Raw genomic sequence first — 20,111 nt, forward strand, 5'->3', positions numbered from 1 at the left:
AATTACGCGCTTTTAAGCAGAGAATTTCTTTGCCAACCTGACAGCATGTAAAATCTTTAAAAAAATAATACATAAAATTAATAATTTACCCAACATTATGTATTAAAATTTGGAATAAAATAAAATTTTCACTGATACTGATAGATTTGATTATTTTTCAATTTCATATTGTGCTTTATTGTTCATTTCTCACTGGTGAAAACATCGACTTCTTGGTTCTTGATCAGTCGACAGGCAAAAAACCACAAACCAGTCATGTTATGTCTGAGTCCATTTTCATGTTGACAAACACAAAGTTGAGTTTATATAATTATATTTCAGAAATCAGGTGAAATTTACAATTTAATTTCATTATAAATAGCAAGGAGTAATTTATTCGTATTGATAAAGAATTTTTGCTTCAGCAAGAATGGAATTAGATAATGAATCGTGTACAGAAGTAGCCAAATTTCTGAGAGAAATCATCACTAGACTGGAGGTGAGTTCCAATCTTATCTTTGTTGGAAGAAAATTAGATTATATCTAACCTAAATATATATATAGGTATTTTTTAATGTTAAAAGACGTTTAATATAATTATTTTGTTTAGCCTTATGGCTATTTTATCTTTGTTGGAAGGTTGTGTTGTGTTTAATTTTACGTTAGACTATAAAGAACACTTACATTTTTGCAATTTTTTATTTTTAAACTTTAATCCAATTCATTGCAATACAAACAGTTATCAATTAACAAAAAATAAAGTTTAAAATTTGTTCGTTTTGTTTCATTAAAATTATGTTTATTTTCTTTATTAGACAACTACATTAGGTAAACAACAACGTACGTCATCATTTCCAACTTTCACATTTAAAAAACTTTATTGGTAATGATTCATCTTTCTTTATTTTTCTATTTAATATCATTCTCCACAACAAGATGATAAACCTCTCATTAAATTTAGTTGATTTGATTTGAATTCTGTATGATTTATCCTGCACAGGGTGAAGGTGAAGTCGCCAATCTTGATCGTCAAATTCTTAACTTTACAGAGAACTGTAGTTTAGTTTTAAATTATCATTCTTTAAAGATTCATAGTTCATGTTCACGTGTGTATTGGTGACTGTAAGCAAAAATTTCAGCATAAAATATCAGCTCTTTAACTTAGTAACTGTATATAATTTTTTTATCAATACCGTAGCCCAACTATTTCTATCTTAAATGATGTCTACACTATGCACGGCACATCGGCAGTATCTTAATTTTTTCTACTTCCCACTGTAACTATTTTCGTTTGTTGTCAACTATAAAATATATCTTCTATTTTTTTAATTCTTGTTTTAGGAAGAAGAAAAAATACACTCCAAACCAATGATACTCTCTACCCCTTTTGTCTACTACCCTCCTCCAGACCCAGGTAATCCATTCTGTGGTGAGTTTGATTCACATTTTTCTGCAGCCTCACTCAAATTTAACTTTTCAACTGAAAAAAATTTAACATCTCATTCTTTATGTGTAGTTTAATGAACCTAATTTGATAATGTTATCAAAATGTCCAATAATCTCTAACAGCTTTGATGGACGATTTATTCGTAGCAGTTACATCTATATTGTAATTTACTAAGGGCTCTCACACAGTCTTATGTATGACCATAGATCTACGATAACATTTTATCGAACCTTGAACTTGCATCAAATATGACAAATATTTGATACAAGACCTTTTACCAAGCTATTACTATAAAATACAGAATTTCTATGATCATACATATGACTGTGTAATGAGGCCCAAAAAACATTGAAAACTTTCTTAATTTATGCGATTAATTTTCTTAATAAGCAGTAAGCATACTGCATTAAGCAATAAGAGCAGTAAGTTATTTACGATGTTGTCTCAACAAGCTAAAGTACTAAACAGCGATATGCTAAGTTGAAATAATCTACTTATTATCTTCATTATGCTATTTTATTATATTCAAATATGCTATCTTGCATAAATAATATTAATAACCCGTCTTCATGAATATTAAACTTTTGGCTATCCTTTGTTTAATACTCTTCCTATATAGATCACACACGCACAAGCCTAAGAGCTTATATGAGCATCACCCTCAGTATTGTTATTATATTATTGATTGTTATTATTTTATACAATTTTCATTGTATTTTTTCAATATCTGTTGTCCATCACTATTATTATTTTCTATTGTTATTTGCCAATATATTTTGTCCTTTGTTATTATTTTCTGCAATATTTAATTGTTATTTTTCAATAAGTATTTTCTATTGTGATAATTTTCACTGTCTTCAGGAAAAATCAAATTTTTTGCGTCAAAAAGGAGATATTCGCATGCGCCATCTTTGAATTCACCATACGCGGACCCCATGTTCAAAAATATGTTTCAGTCGAGCAAAATAAGGGATGACAGAATTGCGCTGAGAGGCTGCGTTGCCAGAAGTTATCGACTTAACAAAGGTCTGTATTTTTTCAATTAAAATTCCTTATAAATGCAAAATAATATTCAAATACTGTTCCGTTCATTGTGTAATAACAATTACTATTCCGCTGGGTAAAAGTGGCTATAGGGAGATTCACTCAGAACTGGAGTGGATATAGTCGAGTGGGTTAGACGCTGGCTTTGTTGGGGTGAAAAAAATAGAGAAGCGGCCAATGTTAAAAGTAATTAACAGGGTGGCCACCTACCTGGAAAACCGCGAGAACCTCGAATTCCTCATGAATTTTTCCAATTACTCATGAATTTTTCTTAAATTCCAATTAATTTAGTAAAGAAATGTACAGTAACAATAAACTCAAATGAAAAACACACGATGGCAATAATAATTGGCAATGATATTAATCAATTACATTTTAAAATTAAATATTTTGATGGCGTCATTCTCTTCGGAATGAGACTTCCGTCAAAGTTTGAAGAGTCACCAACAACCGGAATCGGCTACGGTACTGTACATACTTGTATGTGGCTTCATTAGTAAAAGTATGACTCAGAATACATAATAAATGTTCAAATGTATTGATAACTTTGACATTAATCTATTTTTGTTATGAATTCTTTGTTTTTTAACTATTCACTGAGTTTTGAAAATGGACCCTGTCCGAAAGCAATCCACACACATGAGTAGTTAAAAGAACGTACTAATTCCTCACAAAAATAGACTGCAGTGTCAAAAATTATCAATATATTTGAAAATTTAAATACGCTATTCGCAATTCGTCATGGAAGATCAAACTGAATATTTCCATAATAAATTCTTTACGAAAGTATCTTGTTCCTCAAGTACTGTGGATAATCTACCTGGAAAATTTGAAATTTTACTCTGGAAAACCGGGAATTACTCATGATTTTTTCATTTTAAAATATGTGGCCACCCTGAATTAAGAAGGTAGCTGATTTTTTTAATTGATGCATGTATCTATTATGTGTCTGCTTTGTTCTACCTTCTACCCAATCTTCGTTGCTCCACATTTGAAAACTTTCAACATTCTTAGTTACCTCCTCCTTTACCTTCGCCGCTCCACTATGTTTTTGGCTCTAACCCAGAGGGCCTGGGTTCGAATCTGGGCCGGCCTGGATGTTTTTCTTGGGCCACTAGCGTGTTTTGGATGAACACGTAAAGTCGTCGGTCCCGGCTGCCTGAAAGCAGTCATTAAGTCATGTCAGAGCACTACTTCCGTAAACGAAGCCGTAGTGCAGCCGTAGGTCAGCACAGGTAGGGCTCCTACACCAATAAGAATTCGTTGATTTCAGCTGATCTGATCTATATCAACCAGTGTTTTTATTGGAGTAGGAGCCCTACCTGTGTTGACGTCACACGAATACACTACGGCTTTGTTTACGGAGGTAGTAGTCAGCACTGAAATTGATCAGTTGCTCTGACCTGAACTCTTTGTGACACCCTGACCTGAGCCAGCTGAGTCACCCGATATTAGTTTCAACTTAACTAATTTTATTTCATTCAATTTTTTTGGTTTGTTTCAATGTCTATTTACTTCAAATTGTTAGCATTTTCAAAAAATAACCCCAACACTTCCCATTAATCATTAATTGATAATACAAACTATTTTATACTCACCTTCTTCTTGTTAATATAGTCGGACATTCTAGTATATAGACATTATGAATAGACTATTGTCTACGGACCCACTCTGTAACAGGAACTCACCCCTTACACTACCAAAAGACGTCTCAATACCAAAAGTTTTTTAACCAGATCACTCCCGTGTTATCGGATGGGCACGTTAAACTGTCGGTCCCGGCTGAAGTATGTTAGTCGTAAGGCCCATTGACGGGCCTATATATTCAGGCGGTGGGACCTTCCCGCAAGGGACTCCCCACCAACAAAAGCCATACGAATTTACTTTTTTACCCCTTACACTCAGACGAATAGTCTTGTAGGGTATTCCAGTAAAACATGGTTTGTATTGCAATGTAACCTTTGTATTTTTTATGGGTTAAATAATATTTGAATTACAGTAGGATACCTGCTGTTTATAAATAAATTCGTTTCTATGATGACATTCATTTTAAATGTTCAGCATTGATTGAAAGAAAGCTTTGATTTTATCTATAAGGATAGCTGATGGTTTGAAGTGAATCTCGCTATAGTCGGATAAGATTGGCTAATTCAATTCATCAAAAAAGCCACGTAGTAACCCTTCAGTTTTTGTTAAGCACTATAGTCTGTGTAAAATAAGTTGAGACTTGGCCCTCCATCCGGAGAAATTACAGGCTTGCCAAATCGTGTAAAATTGCAACTCTCAAATTCCCAATTCGTCAGAATTGGATATAGAATATCAACCCCGATATCTTAGTAGTGCTATACAGTGCCGTAACGTTTCCAAACCGTGCCCCCCCCCGCAAAAAAATTCCAGGCCCCTCTTCTAAAATCGTACCACCTTTCCCAGCCCCTTCTCCCTTATAATCCCAAGCATTAAACTCTAATGTGAACATACATCTTTCATGAGTGAATTACATATAGCTTAGTTGAAGAAATCAAACTTGTTCTCGATTGATTTGTACAATTTAAGTCAAGAATTATGTTTTAAGCTACAAGTATAGAATCCAACCTTTAGCGAATCCAACCACTGAATGCGAATGGGTATTGCAAATGAAATAATGAATTGAGTAAGCTATTATATAGTATTTATATTTACGGCGGCCCTGCCACACTATATGGTATATATGTTCAGGAATTCAATGAGAAAATAATTTCTTTCCTCCAATGCTTACTTAAGAAAGTAAAATGAAGATAACGTCTACTTTAGAACCATTCCGACAATCTTTGTTTGAATCAGAGAGAAAAGAAGTAAATGTTATCTATAAGTAAGTGGTTTGAATAGTCTCAGTCTGGATTGTCTCACCGGATGTATAAATTTTAATGATTTGTAAACAAAACAACATTCCTAATTTTTTAAAAAGCTCACTGTCAGCACACAATTATTGAAGCTCTGACAATGGAACTATAATTATTATTACGAGTAAATTTGAACAATGATTGTTTTTCTTTCTTGCCTTATTCATTATTTTCTACTTGTATTCTCTTGATATTGATTTATAACCAGACTGATAACATTGTTCTATTGCATATTTCTTCGTACACAATGGATCATTCATTTTCACAAACCTGTCATTTTCCACAATAAAACTTCTGCATTTTATCTAAAGTTACTTCCATGATTATTTAATTTTTCTTTTTAAAGTATGCAATATATAATTATCATTTCGGGCCCTAACCCGGGCCCCCTAGACCGGGTAATTTTATTTTTTCAGAAAACCTAAATTAGCCTACCGTACATATTATCTGGGCCCCTTAGGGACCCGGGCCCCCCCGCGCCGCGGGGGCAGCGGGGATGTACGTTACGCCACTGGTGCTATACAAGTTTCAGGGTTGAAGGATTAAAAGGAAATTTAACTTTTATGATGAAATTGGAAACACTGCGAAATTTTTTTTTGGAAAATAATTAGTATATATGTAGACATTTGAGACTCATGAGCTTTATATGTGTTGTTATATACGATAAATAAATATTCAAAAGAAAAACAAATCTTCGCGATCTTCCCAATTTTATTAGAAAAGTTCAATTTCCTTTTAATCCTTCAACCCTGAAGCCTTTTTAGCACTACTAGGATATCGTGGTTGATATTCTACATCCAATTCTGACGTTGAATTGGAAATTTGAGAAAGGTTCAATTTTACACGATTTGGCCTCTGTAATTTCTACGGATAGAGGACTTGGTCTCAACTTATTTTACACAGACTATAATTTCCAATTCATTTCTAACTAGCAGGTAACCCGAACTCCGCAAGGGTCCAATTAGATACTTGACAAACTAAAATCTTGGAGAATTTGAAATAGGCCTGTAACCATCATCGCTAAATTAAGAATCAATATGCGAAATTTCAAGTTACTTAGTTCAGTAGCTTAGAAGTGATGATGCGTCATCCGTGGATTTCCTATCCCGTACGTGTATAAGTCAATTCTCTCCTTTATTATATTATAGGTAATATGGAAAGTAATTGTTTACATAAAGAATTTCCGCTCTGCTGAGCAGAAAGAAGATACTATTAGTCTTATGGGAGTATTCACACATTTGCAGTCTGCCAATGTGTGAATACTTCCGTAAGAATCAATGGTATTCTCTTGCTGCTTAGCAGAGAAGACATTCATTGAAAAGCAGGGAAACTAGCTTCCTTGAATTCACTAGAAATTCACATGAATTTGAACTAGCTGTCTTGAATGTATAGGAGATCGGAAAAAGGGTTTGATAACCAAGCCTGTTGTTCTTTCCTAATCATATTTATATGATTTGTGATTCTGTACACGAATAAATGAATGAATGGATAACAGTCTTATCATGACATGTAGTTGAGAGTAAACATGTCACACTTATGCCCTACAACATTAAAAATAAGTCAGCATTGTTGTCAGATTAAGTCATCTAATGTCTCTGTTTCTTCAGTTTAATGACATCCTTCTATGGTGGTCAAATTTAATATATGCCACGTTCAATCGTGTCAATGACTAATCTATTGAAAACTTATTTTGTAGAGCCTCAAATGACGTTTACAATCGGGCCAAAATCTCACTTCTGCCGAAAATGGAGTGAGAAGAAATTTGACCACTTTTCAGGTACAATATGCTTAGCTGACATCATCATCTAATAATCTAGTAATATAATACTTGATATATTTATCAATATACAATCACAAAATCAATTCATTGGTTATTGGAGAATCGACAGAACTCACCTAAATCTTTTTCTATCCCGAATTTTGATTGATAACATAGTCCACATGAGGCTATATTTCCACTCGAATCTCCACAGTCTAATCTGTGTTAATTGGAAAATAAAATTCAGTGAAGTAAAATTGAATAAATTAAGAAAAGTACACAGGATTTGAGCCACCTCAAAATCTTAATACGGTATTGCAAAAGGAGTGGAAACATAGGCTATTATAATAACTAAATTGGATATATGTCTTTATCATCTATGTTATCCTGTTCCAGATCAAAAAGAGTTCCTGCTATCCTTGTTCTTCAACAACACAGAACGCGCCGAGTTCCTGATGAACAGAGGTCAAGTGAACATCAACGGGAGCGAGTGGAGTGAGTTCAGTCGCCCGCTCCATATGGCAGCTGAGTTTGGATTTGTCGATCTTGTTAAGTGAGTAAAACAAAAATGTCTAAAGGCTCTTTTTGTAGAGACTAAAGGCATACATAGAGACTATAATAATAATAATAATTGACCGAGCGAAGTGAGGTCTGAGATTCAAGTCGACGGTTTAGCATTTCTCTTAATGTTAAAATGTTTATATGTTGCGCATTTACGGCGAAACGCGGTAATAGATTTTCATGAAATTTGACAGTATGTTCCTTTTTAAATTGCGCGTCGATTTATATACAAGGTTTTTGGAAATTTTGCATTTCAAGGATAATATAAAAGGAAAAAGGAGCCTCCTTCATACGTCAATATTAGAGTGAAAATCAGACTATAGAATTATTCATCATAAATCAGCTGTCGAGTTGACTATAAATTGTATGCCATGGCGCATGCAATTCAATATATCATGTAACTTGGTAAAAAATTAGCAGCTGTGTAGACTATAAATTGCATGCCTCATTGAATGCAATTTTTATGCACTATTAAATAGGATGCAAAGAACCAAAGACCTTAAAGAGATATAGACCCACAATGCCTATGCCTTCCCAATGATAGCTCTTACTTGAAATTGAAGGCCGCCATTGGAGTATTTTAGCACGAGATATTATATAAATATATATTTGTAATACTATAGATCACAAAGGCATTGGTGGCATTGGTATTTAATAATCTTATGGGTTGCCCCCTCAATAACGGATTTCAATTCCAAGTACGACACTAGCACTGCATGTGAGTCTATGCATCTTTAAGGTCTTTGCAAAGAACTTATATAACAACTCATCTGGGCGCCTAGATGTCTTCTGGTTTTCTCGCGCTAAATTCCGGAAAGCGTTATATGATAATTAAATCTTGTGTAAGCATGATCTGATCAAATAAATAGTTAGTGTATCAGTGTGGATGTGCTTATGGTTTGGGACGTCGTTATAACTGCGCGAGGTCTACTGTTCACAGAACTACTAGTAATAATAGCTTTATTGGCATTTATGAAATGAACAAAAGCCTCTCAATTGAGGTGATTTTTGGTTGGCAGTTACTAAAAATACATCTTGAAATAACAACATTTACAATATATCTACAAATTGTCCATGATTGTTTGCCACCTTCTCCGATCCCTGGCTGTTGTCGGCCACTTATCTCCTACATGCTGAGCGACCTCGTCCCTCCATCCAAGGGCTGGGCGTCCTCTCGTTCTTCTTCTGTCGCGCGGAATCCATTCGGTGCTTATCTTTACCCAGCGTTCCGGTGCCATCCTCGCCACGTGTCCTGCCCATTTCCATTTGACGAGATGCGCTTCCTTTTGAAGATATACTTAACTCTCACCTGTTGCAGAACCTGGTTGTTTACCCTAACGTCAACCTTGTAGAGACTATACTAAAGACTTAATGTAGAGATCGGCCTTCAGTCTGATACATCAGTCGAAGCTTAATATAGAATTTCTTATTTTAGAATAAGAAGAAGAATTGAGTTGAATTGCTGCCTTTATTTTAAGCCTAGGAGGGCGATGTTAGGGTGCAGCCAACCCTCTCTTAACTTAACCCTCCAAAGATAGAGAAAGAAGATACAGAAGGAAAAATATTGAATATATTTCAATTAAGACGGATTATATTCCATATTATGACGGAGTAGGTTGAAGACCCTTTTCATGAATGGGCTCAAAGTAACGTGGCATTTGAAGTGGTTTGCATGTTTTCTCGATACATTGCAATCTAGGCTAAAAAGACTAATGAGCAATTTTTTCTAATATAATAAAGAGTTTAATTAATAAGATAGGTATTTCTCACCAGGACTACTAGTCTACTTCTAGCAAATAACTTAAAATTGAAAAAAATAAAAATATAACCAAATTATCATGTATTATACACATTTACACTATTAACACTGCTCTGCTTTTGGCACTTTCACTCCACAACACTACACAATTCGAAGGGTTTGCATTTGACCATATTTTTGTATAGGAGTGAAAAACGTCCTTGCCATATGCCACTTCTGAGTGAATAGGGCTTTAAGAGGAGCATTCACAAATTGAAAAACGTGATTTTGTATTCACGTGAGCACCTGTATGCTCAATAAATTGTTTGTTCAAATAATTTAGTTTAATTTCGAATAAATTGAAATTGAAAAATATTTTTTTCTATTCTGATTTGTAATTTCAAGATTGATGATTTGGTATAGAAATTAAAGGACACAACCTACATAATTTTTGGATGATTTTAGACATAATTAAGAAATAGAAGTTTTGGGCAATAGCCTATCCTGTTTCTTCTTTTCTGACTTTGTATTGTTCGCTCTATACAATGAATAAATAAAATAAGTTGAGACTTGAAGCGGATTCCCACTTATCAGTATAAGTTCCAATAGATACACTAGTAGTTCTGTGAACAGTAGACCTCACGCAGTATTCTCATCCACAAGTGCCTGATTGAAACTATAGACCTTATGGAAATACAGCAATAGACTAGCTTCTCCACACATCTCTGTAGTCACTTGTCAGCTGATTTATGATGAATAATTCTATAGTCTGATTTCTACTCTAATATTGGCGTATGAAGGAGAATCCTTTTTCCTTTTATATTATCCTTGAAATGCGAAATTTCCAAAAACATTGTATATACGTCGACGCGCAATTAAAAAAGGAACATACCTGTCAAATTTCATGAAAATCTATTACCGCGTTTCGCCGTAAATGCGCAACATATAAACATTCAAACATTAAGAGAAAGGCCAAACCGTCGACTTGAATCTTAGACCTCACTCCGCTCGGTCAATTATAACTTTCAATATTCTCTCAGCTGGGCTGCGTGGGAAAAGTCCTATTAGAAATCTTCGGAATTATTATACTTTTACTGACTCTATATAAAGGTGCAGCGTACAGATATACGCGCCTCCAACACGCTCCGCAATCGCTCCACGCACGCTCCGCACTCGCTTCGATCATGAACGTTACGGGAGATGTTAGCTCTTTTCGCGTTCCACTCTTGCTCCCCGGTCGATCATCAATCGATCTGCTCGAGTGATGTTCGATTGCGAAGCAGAGCGAAAGTCTGTAGGCACCTTTATATGTAGCTCACTTGAGACTTGAGTTCTCTGATTCTGATAATAATACGTGGGAATCCGTCTTTTATCTTCTAGACTTGTTATGCTCGATTCTATATGACTGTAATAAAATGATTTGTGGGGTATATAATGTCTAAGAAGTAGATTGTTATTTATAAATGTATTCTACTTATTTCAGACTTCTTTTGAAGAATGGCGCTGACCCAAACATTGTAAACCAACTGGATCAAACACCCCTTCAGGTGGCTGCTCGCAGAAACCAACTGGAAGTTGTCAAAATCTTACTTGAAGCAGGTTCGAAAACTAACCAATCATACAGATAATTATTCAATTGATAAGGCTTTTTCTTTTGTGAAATACGATGGTGAGACCATCACAATGGTATGCGGTTAATAAGTGGTCAACAGAATTTATGATAATTGAAATTGTATTTAATATCTACGGCTTAATTTCATACAGACAAACGAATTTTAATTTCAATGTTTTAAGTCATCATTTCAATATTGTCAGATGTTCTTCTCTTGCCTGTAATATTTATAAAATCCAAGAGTCGTTCTTTTTCACTCAATAAATTAGTTGAGCTGTGAAGCTCTGCTTTCCAATTAATTGATCAGGAAAAGAAAATTGATTTGGACCGAAAAAGAATACCATTGGTATGGGTATGTTCACTCATCCTGTCAGTGTGTGAACACTCCAGTTAGAACACTCCAATTGTAATTATTTCAACAGCAGAAATTCATTGGAAAGCAGGGCTCAAGAGATGATGTAAAGGCAAAATATAATTAAACTAACAATCTTTAATGTAAAAAGTTTAATTTATACCTGTATACCATGAAGAAAATTAGGTTGTTTCTCAATAATTACTATATATAATGTTCTGTAATGCCATAGATTCTCTTCTTAGAACTAATTTTGCTCCTCCATTAAGTTGAATTACAATAGTTGTCCATAAAATATGTATAGTAGTCATAGTATATATAAAATATTTTTAGACTCATGTTATGATCTGAAACGAATCAAATAATATATTATCTGTTTTTAACTGCTCTTGCTAAATTCTGTTGAATTGAATCTTACAATGTATTTTGAAAATAATATCAAACATTTATGTTGCTCACATTTAATTTAGTGGCTATGTGCCGGTTGCACGGCTGGTTAAATTTTAATTGTGATTTATTTAAGGAGAACCAATCAGAGAAGCCTTCATTTCAAAAAAGCCTTCCCTTATTGGTTCTCGTGAAAGTAATCATAATTAAAATTTAACCAGCCTTTGTGCAACTAGGCCTATGACAATAATGGTTCTCATCAAACATGTATATATAAACATATCCAATTCTTTCCTGTTTTCAGCAAGGATGGCATAAAAATATTACATGCTAGCAGGTAACCCGTGCTCCGCGAGGGTCTAATTAGAAACTTGACAAACTGAAAACTTGACCTACTGAAATCTTGAAGAATTTAGACTAGGCTTATAAACATCCTTGGTAAATTAAGAAACTATATGGAAAACTTCAAGTTAATCAAGTTGAGTAGTTAAGACGTGATGATGCGTAATTTGTGAATTTCCTATCCCGTACGTGTATAAGCCAATTCTGTCTATTATATTATGGATTACTTGTGTATTTCAGGAGCTGACCCCAATTGCCGCAATGAGCAGGGACAAACTGCAAGCCAGATGGCTGGGGCCAGCATTGGGCCCGGCGACGTAGTTTTCAACGAACTCAAGAGGAGAGTAACAACTCAGGTTAGTTGAATAGCTTACTTAAGTTGAGAGCTGAGTTGATTGCTCGATTATTGTGAGAATCAAAACCACAGAATAGATACAGAATGGAAACTATCAATCAAACGCCTATCCAACCAATGCTTTTAACATGTCACAAATACTAGACACGTCACGTGACTGCGCCATCTTGTTAGAAGTTAAAATCCTGTCTTTTGATTGGCTCGCGGCAGTGAACGAGACCGATTGATCCGGATCAGTAAAGTGATCCGAACCTCCCATTTATACTATTACAATACTGAACTTTCTAACAAGATGGCGGATTTTTGTTCCAGGGTACTAGCCGAGTTTCCATTCTGTATCTATTCTGTGTCAAAACAAACTATCAGCATTCCTTAATATAAAGGAATTCACGTGTAGTACAAGTGAAAAGCATAGGCAATTCTTTGGAACTATGTCTATAAAAATTTGGAAAAAAGCTGTTTTGAGCAGAGCCTTTCCTTTCCAAATATTTATAGATTTATTGACTGAGCGAAGTGAGGTCTAAGAATAAAGTCAACGATTTTACATTTCTCTTCATGTATTTATGTTTATATGTCCCGCATTCACGGCGAAACGCGGCAATAGATTTTTATGACATTTGACAGATATGTTCCTTTGTGAATTGCGCGTCTACGTATAATAAGGTTTTTTGAAATTTTATATCTTAAAGATAAAAGGAAAAGGAGCCTCTTTCATACGCCAATATTACCGTAGAAATCAGAATATAGAGTTATCATAAATTCATCATAAATAAGCTATCGAGTGGATTATTAATTGCATGCAATGACGCATGCAATTGATAGCTCAAAGTAACATAGCATTTTCTCCCGACCTTTCTCTGCTCTCAACTCGGTCAGCTTTTGATGATAGTAGTTGTTTACAACAGATGATTAGTATTGTCAATACCTTAGACCAGTTATAGAATAGACATGCTAGGAAGTCTAGCCTCTGAAGCCAACATCTACTGCCAAATCCACCCATCTTGACGTCACAACAGTGACGTCACGCATCGTATGGAAAACTTTCAGATTGTGTCTATTTCAGATTCATGGTGTTTTTAGGTTATTTATAGCTACGGGCAAAAACGATATTGGTTAAGTTATAATGTGTTATGTGATATCGGCTTCAAAGTTATAATGTGTTTTGAAAATAATAAGGTACGGTAGCCTACAAAACTAATTTATTGTCATGCTGCAATGAGTTCACTGTCATCATAACCAAGGATTATATTACAGTTACAACTTACAATATTTATGTGTATAAATTTCAACTTACGCATGAAAAGATATTCCACTTTTTTTCCTAAAAAATTCAGTGCAATTATATGCTGCGCAGGAGATTACCATTTTCTTAAATAAATAACAATCTGCTTTGGAAAACAAGCTATGTTTAACAACAATGTAAGATAAACTCCACAAACACTTACACAACAAACTCAAAAAAGTTTCCTATAATTTCTATACGATGCGTGACGTCACTTTTGTGACGTCAAGATGGGTGGATTTGGCAGTAGATGTTGGCTTCATCGACTTTCAGTATGAATATACAATGGGCCGTGTCTATTCTATAACTGGTCAAAGGTCGATACACCAACCCTAACAGCCATTTTCACACCGATATCTCGCCAACATACAGACAGGACAGAATGTACTCCGATGGACAGTATTAGAGGAGGCTATGGGTTATAACTGCACGAGGTTATAACTGTTCACAGAACTACTAGTATGATTTGTGCATTCGAAGATCACAATGCTTTAATTCTTCATGGCTCTCAATGCTTTTCGACCGTTCGGTCATAGTGAGATCTATGATTTAACTCGATCTGCTTTTGTCTGTCTGTATGTACCACGATTACGGCCAAACGCGTTGATAGAATTCGATGAGATTTGGCAGGAATATTCCTTTTTCAACTGCGCGTCGATGTATACACAAGGTTTTTTGAAATTTTGCATTTTAAGGATAGTAAGAAAAGAAAAGAAATTCCTCCATACTCTGATATCACTATATATACCATCTAGTCTGAAGATATAGAATTATTCAGACTGTAGAATTATTCATAATTAATCAGCTGACAAGTGGATTACACAGATATTCTGGAGAAGCCATGCCTATTTCTATAAGGTCTATAGTTTCAATCAAAAGACCTCAAAGAGCTATGCATCTTTAAGGTCTTTGGTTTCAATATTACTTTCCTTTGTTCTATTACCATAGATAAGGAAAGTATTGCTTTCCGAAAAAAATTGAGGTACCCCAATTTCTAAACGTTTCAAGGTCCCCTGAGTCCAAAAAAGTGGTTTTTGGGTATTGGTCCGCCCCATCTATGCAACGTTTGATTTTAGATTCCCAATTATCAGGCTTCAGATACAATTTAAACTAAAAATTTCAAGTGGAAAAGATTGAGCATGAAAATCTCTACAATTAATTGACCGAACGAAGTAAGATTCAAGTCGACGATTTGGCATTTCTCTTAATGTTTATATGTTTATATTGTGCATTTACGGCGAAACGCGGTAATAGATTCTCATGAAATTTGACAGGTATGTTCCTTTTTTATTGCGCGTCGACGTATATACAAGGTTTTTGGAAATTTTGCATTTCAAGGTTAATATTATAAAAGGAAAAAGGAGCCTTCTCCATACGCCAATATTAGAGTAAAAATCAGACTATAGAATTATTCATCATAAATCAGCTGATAAGTGATTACACAGATGTGTGGAGAAGTCAGTCTATTACTGTATTTGTATAAGGTCTATAGTTTCAATCAAAGACATTAAAGAGGTATGCATCTTTTAGCTGGGTTTACACCAAAGTTATTAACAAAATGGTTATAACTTAATCCTTATAGATTCTATTAGATTGAACGGAAGTTGACAAACACATATGTTCATCATGTGTATGATAAGTTATGTTCAATCTAATATAATTTATAAGGATTGAGTTATTAACATTTTTTTAATAAATTTGGTCTAATCGCAGCTTTAAGGTCTTTGGTTTCAATATTTTGTTTTGCAGTCATGGTATTATTATGCGTGCCCATCAGTATCAATATTCTCACATTCGAAAAAAACTAATTTAATAGGTGAATAAAAATAAACAAATGAACTAAATAAATGCTGGAAAAATTATAATATTTTTGATTCTAAAAAATTAATTTTCATCAAATAGAAAGATCATCACGGAACTGGATCAATTATATCATATGAAATACAAATTCAAACGTGAACTGAGTTTGTTAACATTTAAAACAGTTGACATCAGGTACTTGTGGATGAGAATACTGCGTGAGGTCTACTGTTCACAGAACTACTAGTATATTAATTGAAACAATAGTGCTAGATCTATTTGTCTATTGCAGGTGATCAACATTCTGACCAGGTACGCGAGGCAAAATAAGCAGTCGTCGGACGAAGAAGAGCTGCTGCTTATGTTCAAAACGAGTCTGTGTCTCACTGAGAACAAAGAACAGTTGAAAGACCAGCTGACCTGTATGGTCGACGAGCTGTCTTCGCTCTCTCTCTCACCTGACACAGAGGAAAGCAAACCTACCACTAGTCGCGCCACCAACTAGACACTATTTGACTGAAATTATATTATAAGTTGCAAAAATGTTGAGTGGACGAATTTTTGTGTTGACTTTTTAGTTTTAGGAGGCTCACTAATTGGTGAAACTTGTGTGTTGGAACAGTTGACAAAAAATGGTTGTATGGTAAGAGATGTTGTGGTATTTTTCTATAATTGAAAGAATAAGTGGTCGACGTTGTCAATACCACTATATTTGTTCAAAATTAATTAAAATTACATAAACAGTTTTCATGGCAACACCTGCCACAGCTGAACCAATGTTGATTGTTATTGTTGAAGGAACAGGAAATTCATTCATTCATTCATTTCATTGGCAATTACAGATCATAATTATAATAAATATAATATGATTGGGAGAAGACAACAGGCATAGCCCAAAACTGTCTAGTCCCAAATTTTTACAAATGAAAGTTTCAAAAAAGAATAAGGTTAACATTTCACTTCCACTTCAAAAAGTCCAATTTCCACTTCAAAACTAATGACTCAACTAAAAATTTTGAATTTTGATATTTAAAAACTGATTGAAAACAAAAATATTTCACTCAAATCTCTACAAATTGGATTTTTTTTAAAAAGTTCATGACGTGGCAGGTTTTAGATATTTAATAAATAATACTCTTCATATCAACCAACCATCTTTTCAAATTCAACGTCTTTCAACTTGACAAAAGCTTAGTTTCTTTATTGAGATAGAATTGTACTACTATAGTGTATTCAACAAAATTGCGGTGTCGATTTTTGTTTATTGACAAAAAAATGTGCCTTTGGTTGGTGATTAGATCAGGAGGCTCGAGGTTGATTCACATCTGTAAAATAGTTTTGAATCTATAATATATTTTAAAATGGTAATCCTGATTGGAAATTGATGGATGAAAGTAGGTAGATCAATCAACCTCAAGTATTTTCAGCTTATATTTCATCAACAAATTCCACATAACTCCGTGTTTCTGTTAAATCACTATCGAGAGATATATAGATATATAGATTTATATTTACATAAATTCTAAGCTCAGTGTTTTCCAAGTTACGGATTTATAGTTAGCTCAGTGTGTTATTAATGATGGCTAAGTTACTGAGCTAAATATCGGCAGCTATAGTGAGATTCTCTTCAATTTGTCAGCATTCATGGAATGGGAAGCGAATTAGGAATGCTAACTAAGTAAATCTCACTATATTAGAGTAACTATTTAGCTCTGTGGATACTTTCCAATCGGTTTCTGTTCTGCAGCACAGAAAAAGAATGCTTTTGAATCTTTAGGGGGTTTCACTCAATTCATGTGTGAACGCTCTATTTTTTTTTTCATCACAGTTTGTGCATATGGGTGTGTTCATAAATTCCCATTTTACCAATGTGTGAACACTCGCATTAAAAGTAAAGCTATTCTTTTTTTGACCTAGCAGAGAAGAAATTCGGGGAAAACAGGGCTCTAGTTACTTATGCTGTTCCAATACACAAGTTTCTCTAATTCTAATGATTTTTCTGACTGAGCTAATTGTATGATCTTTCACATTACTTCACAGATCTAATTTGTCGAGGAACTTATGTTTTCGTTGTATTAGTATGTCGGTGAACTCTTCAGCTTATTACTGTAATATATGTCTAATAGTTTACCGACAAATCAGTTAGCCGAAAATACTAGCTCCTCGACTTGAACTACCAGACGAAATTAGATTGAAAACTGTGCAGCTATGAGGAAAGTTTAATTTTCCAATGCAGATCATGTGAAATCGTATTGTATTATACATTCCAGAATACATTAAGCTCAAATTTATTTTATCTGAAGGTCAATGATAAGATACTTCTTTGCCATAACCCTCTTTAAGAACATTTTTCAATAATACAGGACATTTTTGGGAAGTTGAAAAATGATCAAACTTATCAAAGTGAAGTGTCTTTCAATAAGATAATATGAAAAATATTTCAAGTGTAGAAAGAAATTAACAAGAGACAAACTAAAATTCAACACAGTTTTATAAGAATTTGGAGCTGTGTCAATCTATTATTCGCTGTTTTATTTTTATATTTTTGTGTGTGTATATTATCAAAATGGAGTTCAATTTTTGTCTCCATCGATAAAAATTTACGTAAAGATTCATTATTTCAAATTTTTAATACTATTACAGTATGTACCACTATTATAATATGTAGTTAACATATTATTGCAAAATTTAACAATTTTATTATGATATAAATATTGATAGTACAGTAATGATGGTCCAGCTAGCTATGGAAAAATTCAAATTCACTTCATTTTTAATTTGAATAAAATAGTTCTAATTGTCTTCGAGCTAAATAAGTGGTATTTTCTATGTTATGTGAAGTAGTAGAATGTAACTGAATTCCAATTTAAGATTGAAGTGAATTCCACTAGTTTGTTTGTTAGAAACAAACAATGCTTCAATATCAATTATTTAGGTTTATAAAATGAAGAATCGTAAATCCAACTCAATTACGAGTACTTATGATAAGATGAAGTCTTCCTTTCAAAACTTCTACCTCAGATGCTCCACAAAACGAATTTTTCGTAAAAGAAACAAAAAAATTATATCATATGAATCTTGTGTGAACCGTTGATGCATTATGTAATAGAATAATATTTTAGGTATTGTTACAACCAGAATGTACAAAAAATAGTATATTTTTAGTTGAAGATTTGTATAATTCCTTTAAAAGCCATCAATTCATTTTGAGTAATATAGAGATGTCACTGCCACTTTGATCATGATATTATAGTGTGAACAAAAAGTCACTCAACCCAAACCTCTAAAGTCTTTACATTTTCGTTACTTGATTTTCCTTATATTCTATATGAGTGTAACAATATTATTCATATTTTATTAGCATTATTTGTTTCGTAACTGATAAGATTAGTCATATTTCAACTGATTTAGTATTAGTTGCATAATAACTTATCATAATTAGTACCTAACTGTTTTTAGTGCTTCGGTGCTCTTGATTTATTTACAACTATGTTAATATAATATTCTTCTATTATATTACATTGATGATATATTATCTTTGATACTGTGTTGCTATATTTATGAGTTTATGCTACCACATTTGCAAGATTTTTTAAATCATTTTTAAATTTACATTTAGATATAGTAAGAATATCCCAAGTGAGATTGACATCAGCATCTCTTAACATCAATGCTTTCATTCCAGCTATGCTGACAGTTTGATGTGAACCTCACTACGATACAATTTTGTATGAACTACATGTCGTTGCATCTCAAATTCATATACGTGAATGACTAGATAAGCTCATAATAAATTGAATAAGTTATTCCTCATACTTGTCAATTTGATTATATTCTAATGAGACTATTGTAGTTACTGGAAGATGAAAAAGGTTTAGTCTCTTAATATGATATTATAATACACTTACTCAAGTTTCGTTAATTTGAGTAGGCCTATATCATCATGATCTTATTCAAATCCATCTTTGTGTACAATTAGTCTAAACGTAGCTGAAGATTGATGTTTCTAAAATTAATAGACTATAAGTGAATAAATATTTTTATTTTTCCGAATTTTGCTTCTATATGAGGATGATTATTTTATCAGAATTTATAACATTGTAACAATCTGAACTATATTTCTCGTTGTTTCAATAAAATGTGGTTGAGACATCATCTAATCATTTATTTAAAATATCCACTAGATTATCTACAATCCCTCTTCCAATTCTCAAACTGTGCCTAGAATTAATAGCTTCCTAACTTAATTATGTAGTGATGATAGATTCATAACTGTGTCAAGAAAAACCTCCATTACTGATAAGACGAGAGTATTGTATTTAATGTATTTTCATAAATTTAATAATTCATAATAGTGTTAACTTTCTAACAACTGATAGGATGAGTCGTTAAGTCACAAGAAAAATATCGATGACTTAAAATCGCTGCAATTAATCATTTTCTCGTGACTGAACCATCTATGTAACTATCTTGAACTATATACCTATTTGAATTTAAACAATATCAAAGCACGCTGGTAAGCAATTACAATTATAATATTATTATAAACTATGAAAATCCCGATATAATCCCTT

At 33.4% G+C, this 20,111-nt stretch overlaps 1 protein-coding gene across 4 annotated transcripts; it reads left to right on the forward strand.

Moving 5' to 3' along the window:
* The first annotated feature begins 208 nt into the window (after positions 1-208).
* LOC111057707 (poly [ADP-ribose] polymerase tankyrase-2) lies at positions 209-19,692 on the forward strand. 4 transcript variants are annotated; one of them, XM_039429010.1, is made up of 8 exons: positions 209-478; positions 1,321-1,408; positions 2,288-2,452; positions 7,046-7,126; positions 7,505-7,661; positions 10,891-11,006; positions 12,341-12,456; positions 15,830-19,692. In XM_039429010.1, the coding sequence occupies exons 1-8, from the start codon at positions 410-412 to the stop codon at positions 16,040-16,042; spliced, it is 1,005 nt and encodes a 334-aa protein (XP_039284944.1). In that variant the 5' UTR covers positions 209-409; the 3' UTR covers positions 16,043-19,692. The 4 variants fall into 4 exon arrangements, with proteins under 4 accessions (XP_039284944.1, XP_039284946.1, XP_039284947.1 ...); XM_039429011.1 differs by having other exon boundaries at positions 227-478; positions 1,321-1,393; XM_039429012.1 differs by lacking the exon at positions 7,046-7,126 and having other exon boundaries at positions 222-478; positions 15,830-19,129.
* Positions 19,693-20,111: the final 419 nt, after the last annotated feature.

Source organism: Nilaparvata lugens, chromosome 5 (assembly GCF_014356525.2).
Source record: "Nilaparvata lugens isolate BPH chromosome 5, ASM1435652v1, whole genome shotgun sequence".
Taxonomy (NCBI): Eukaryota; Metazoa; Arthropoda; class Insecta; order Hemiptera; family Delphacidae; genus Nilaparvata; species Nilaparvata lugens.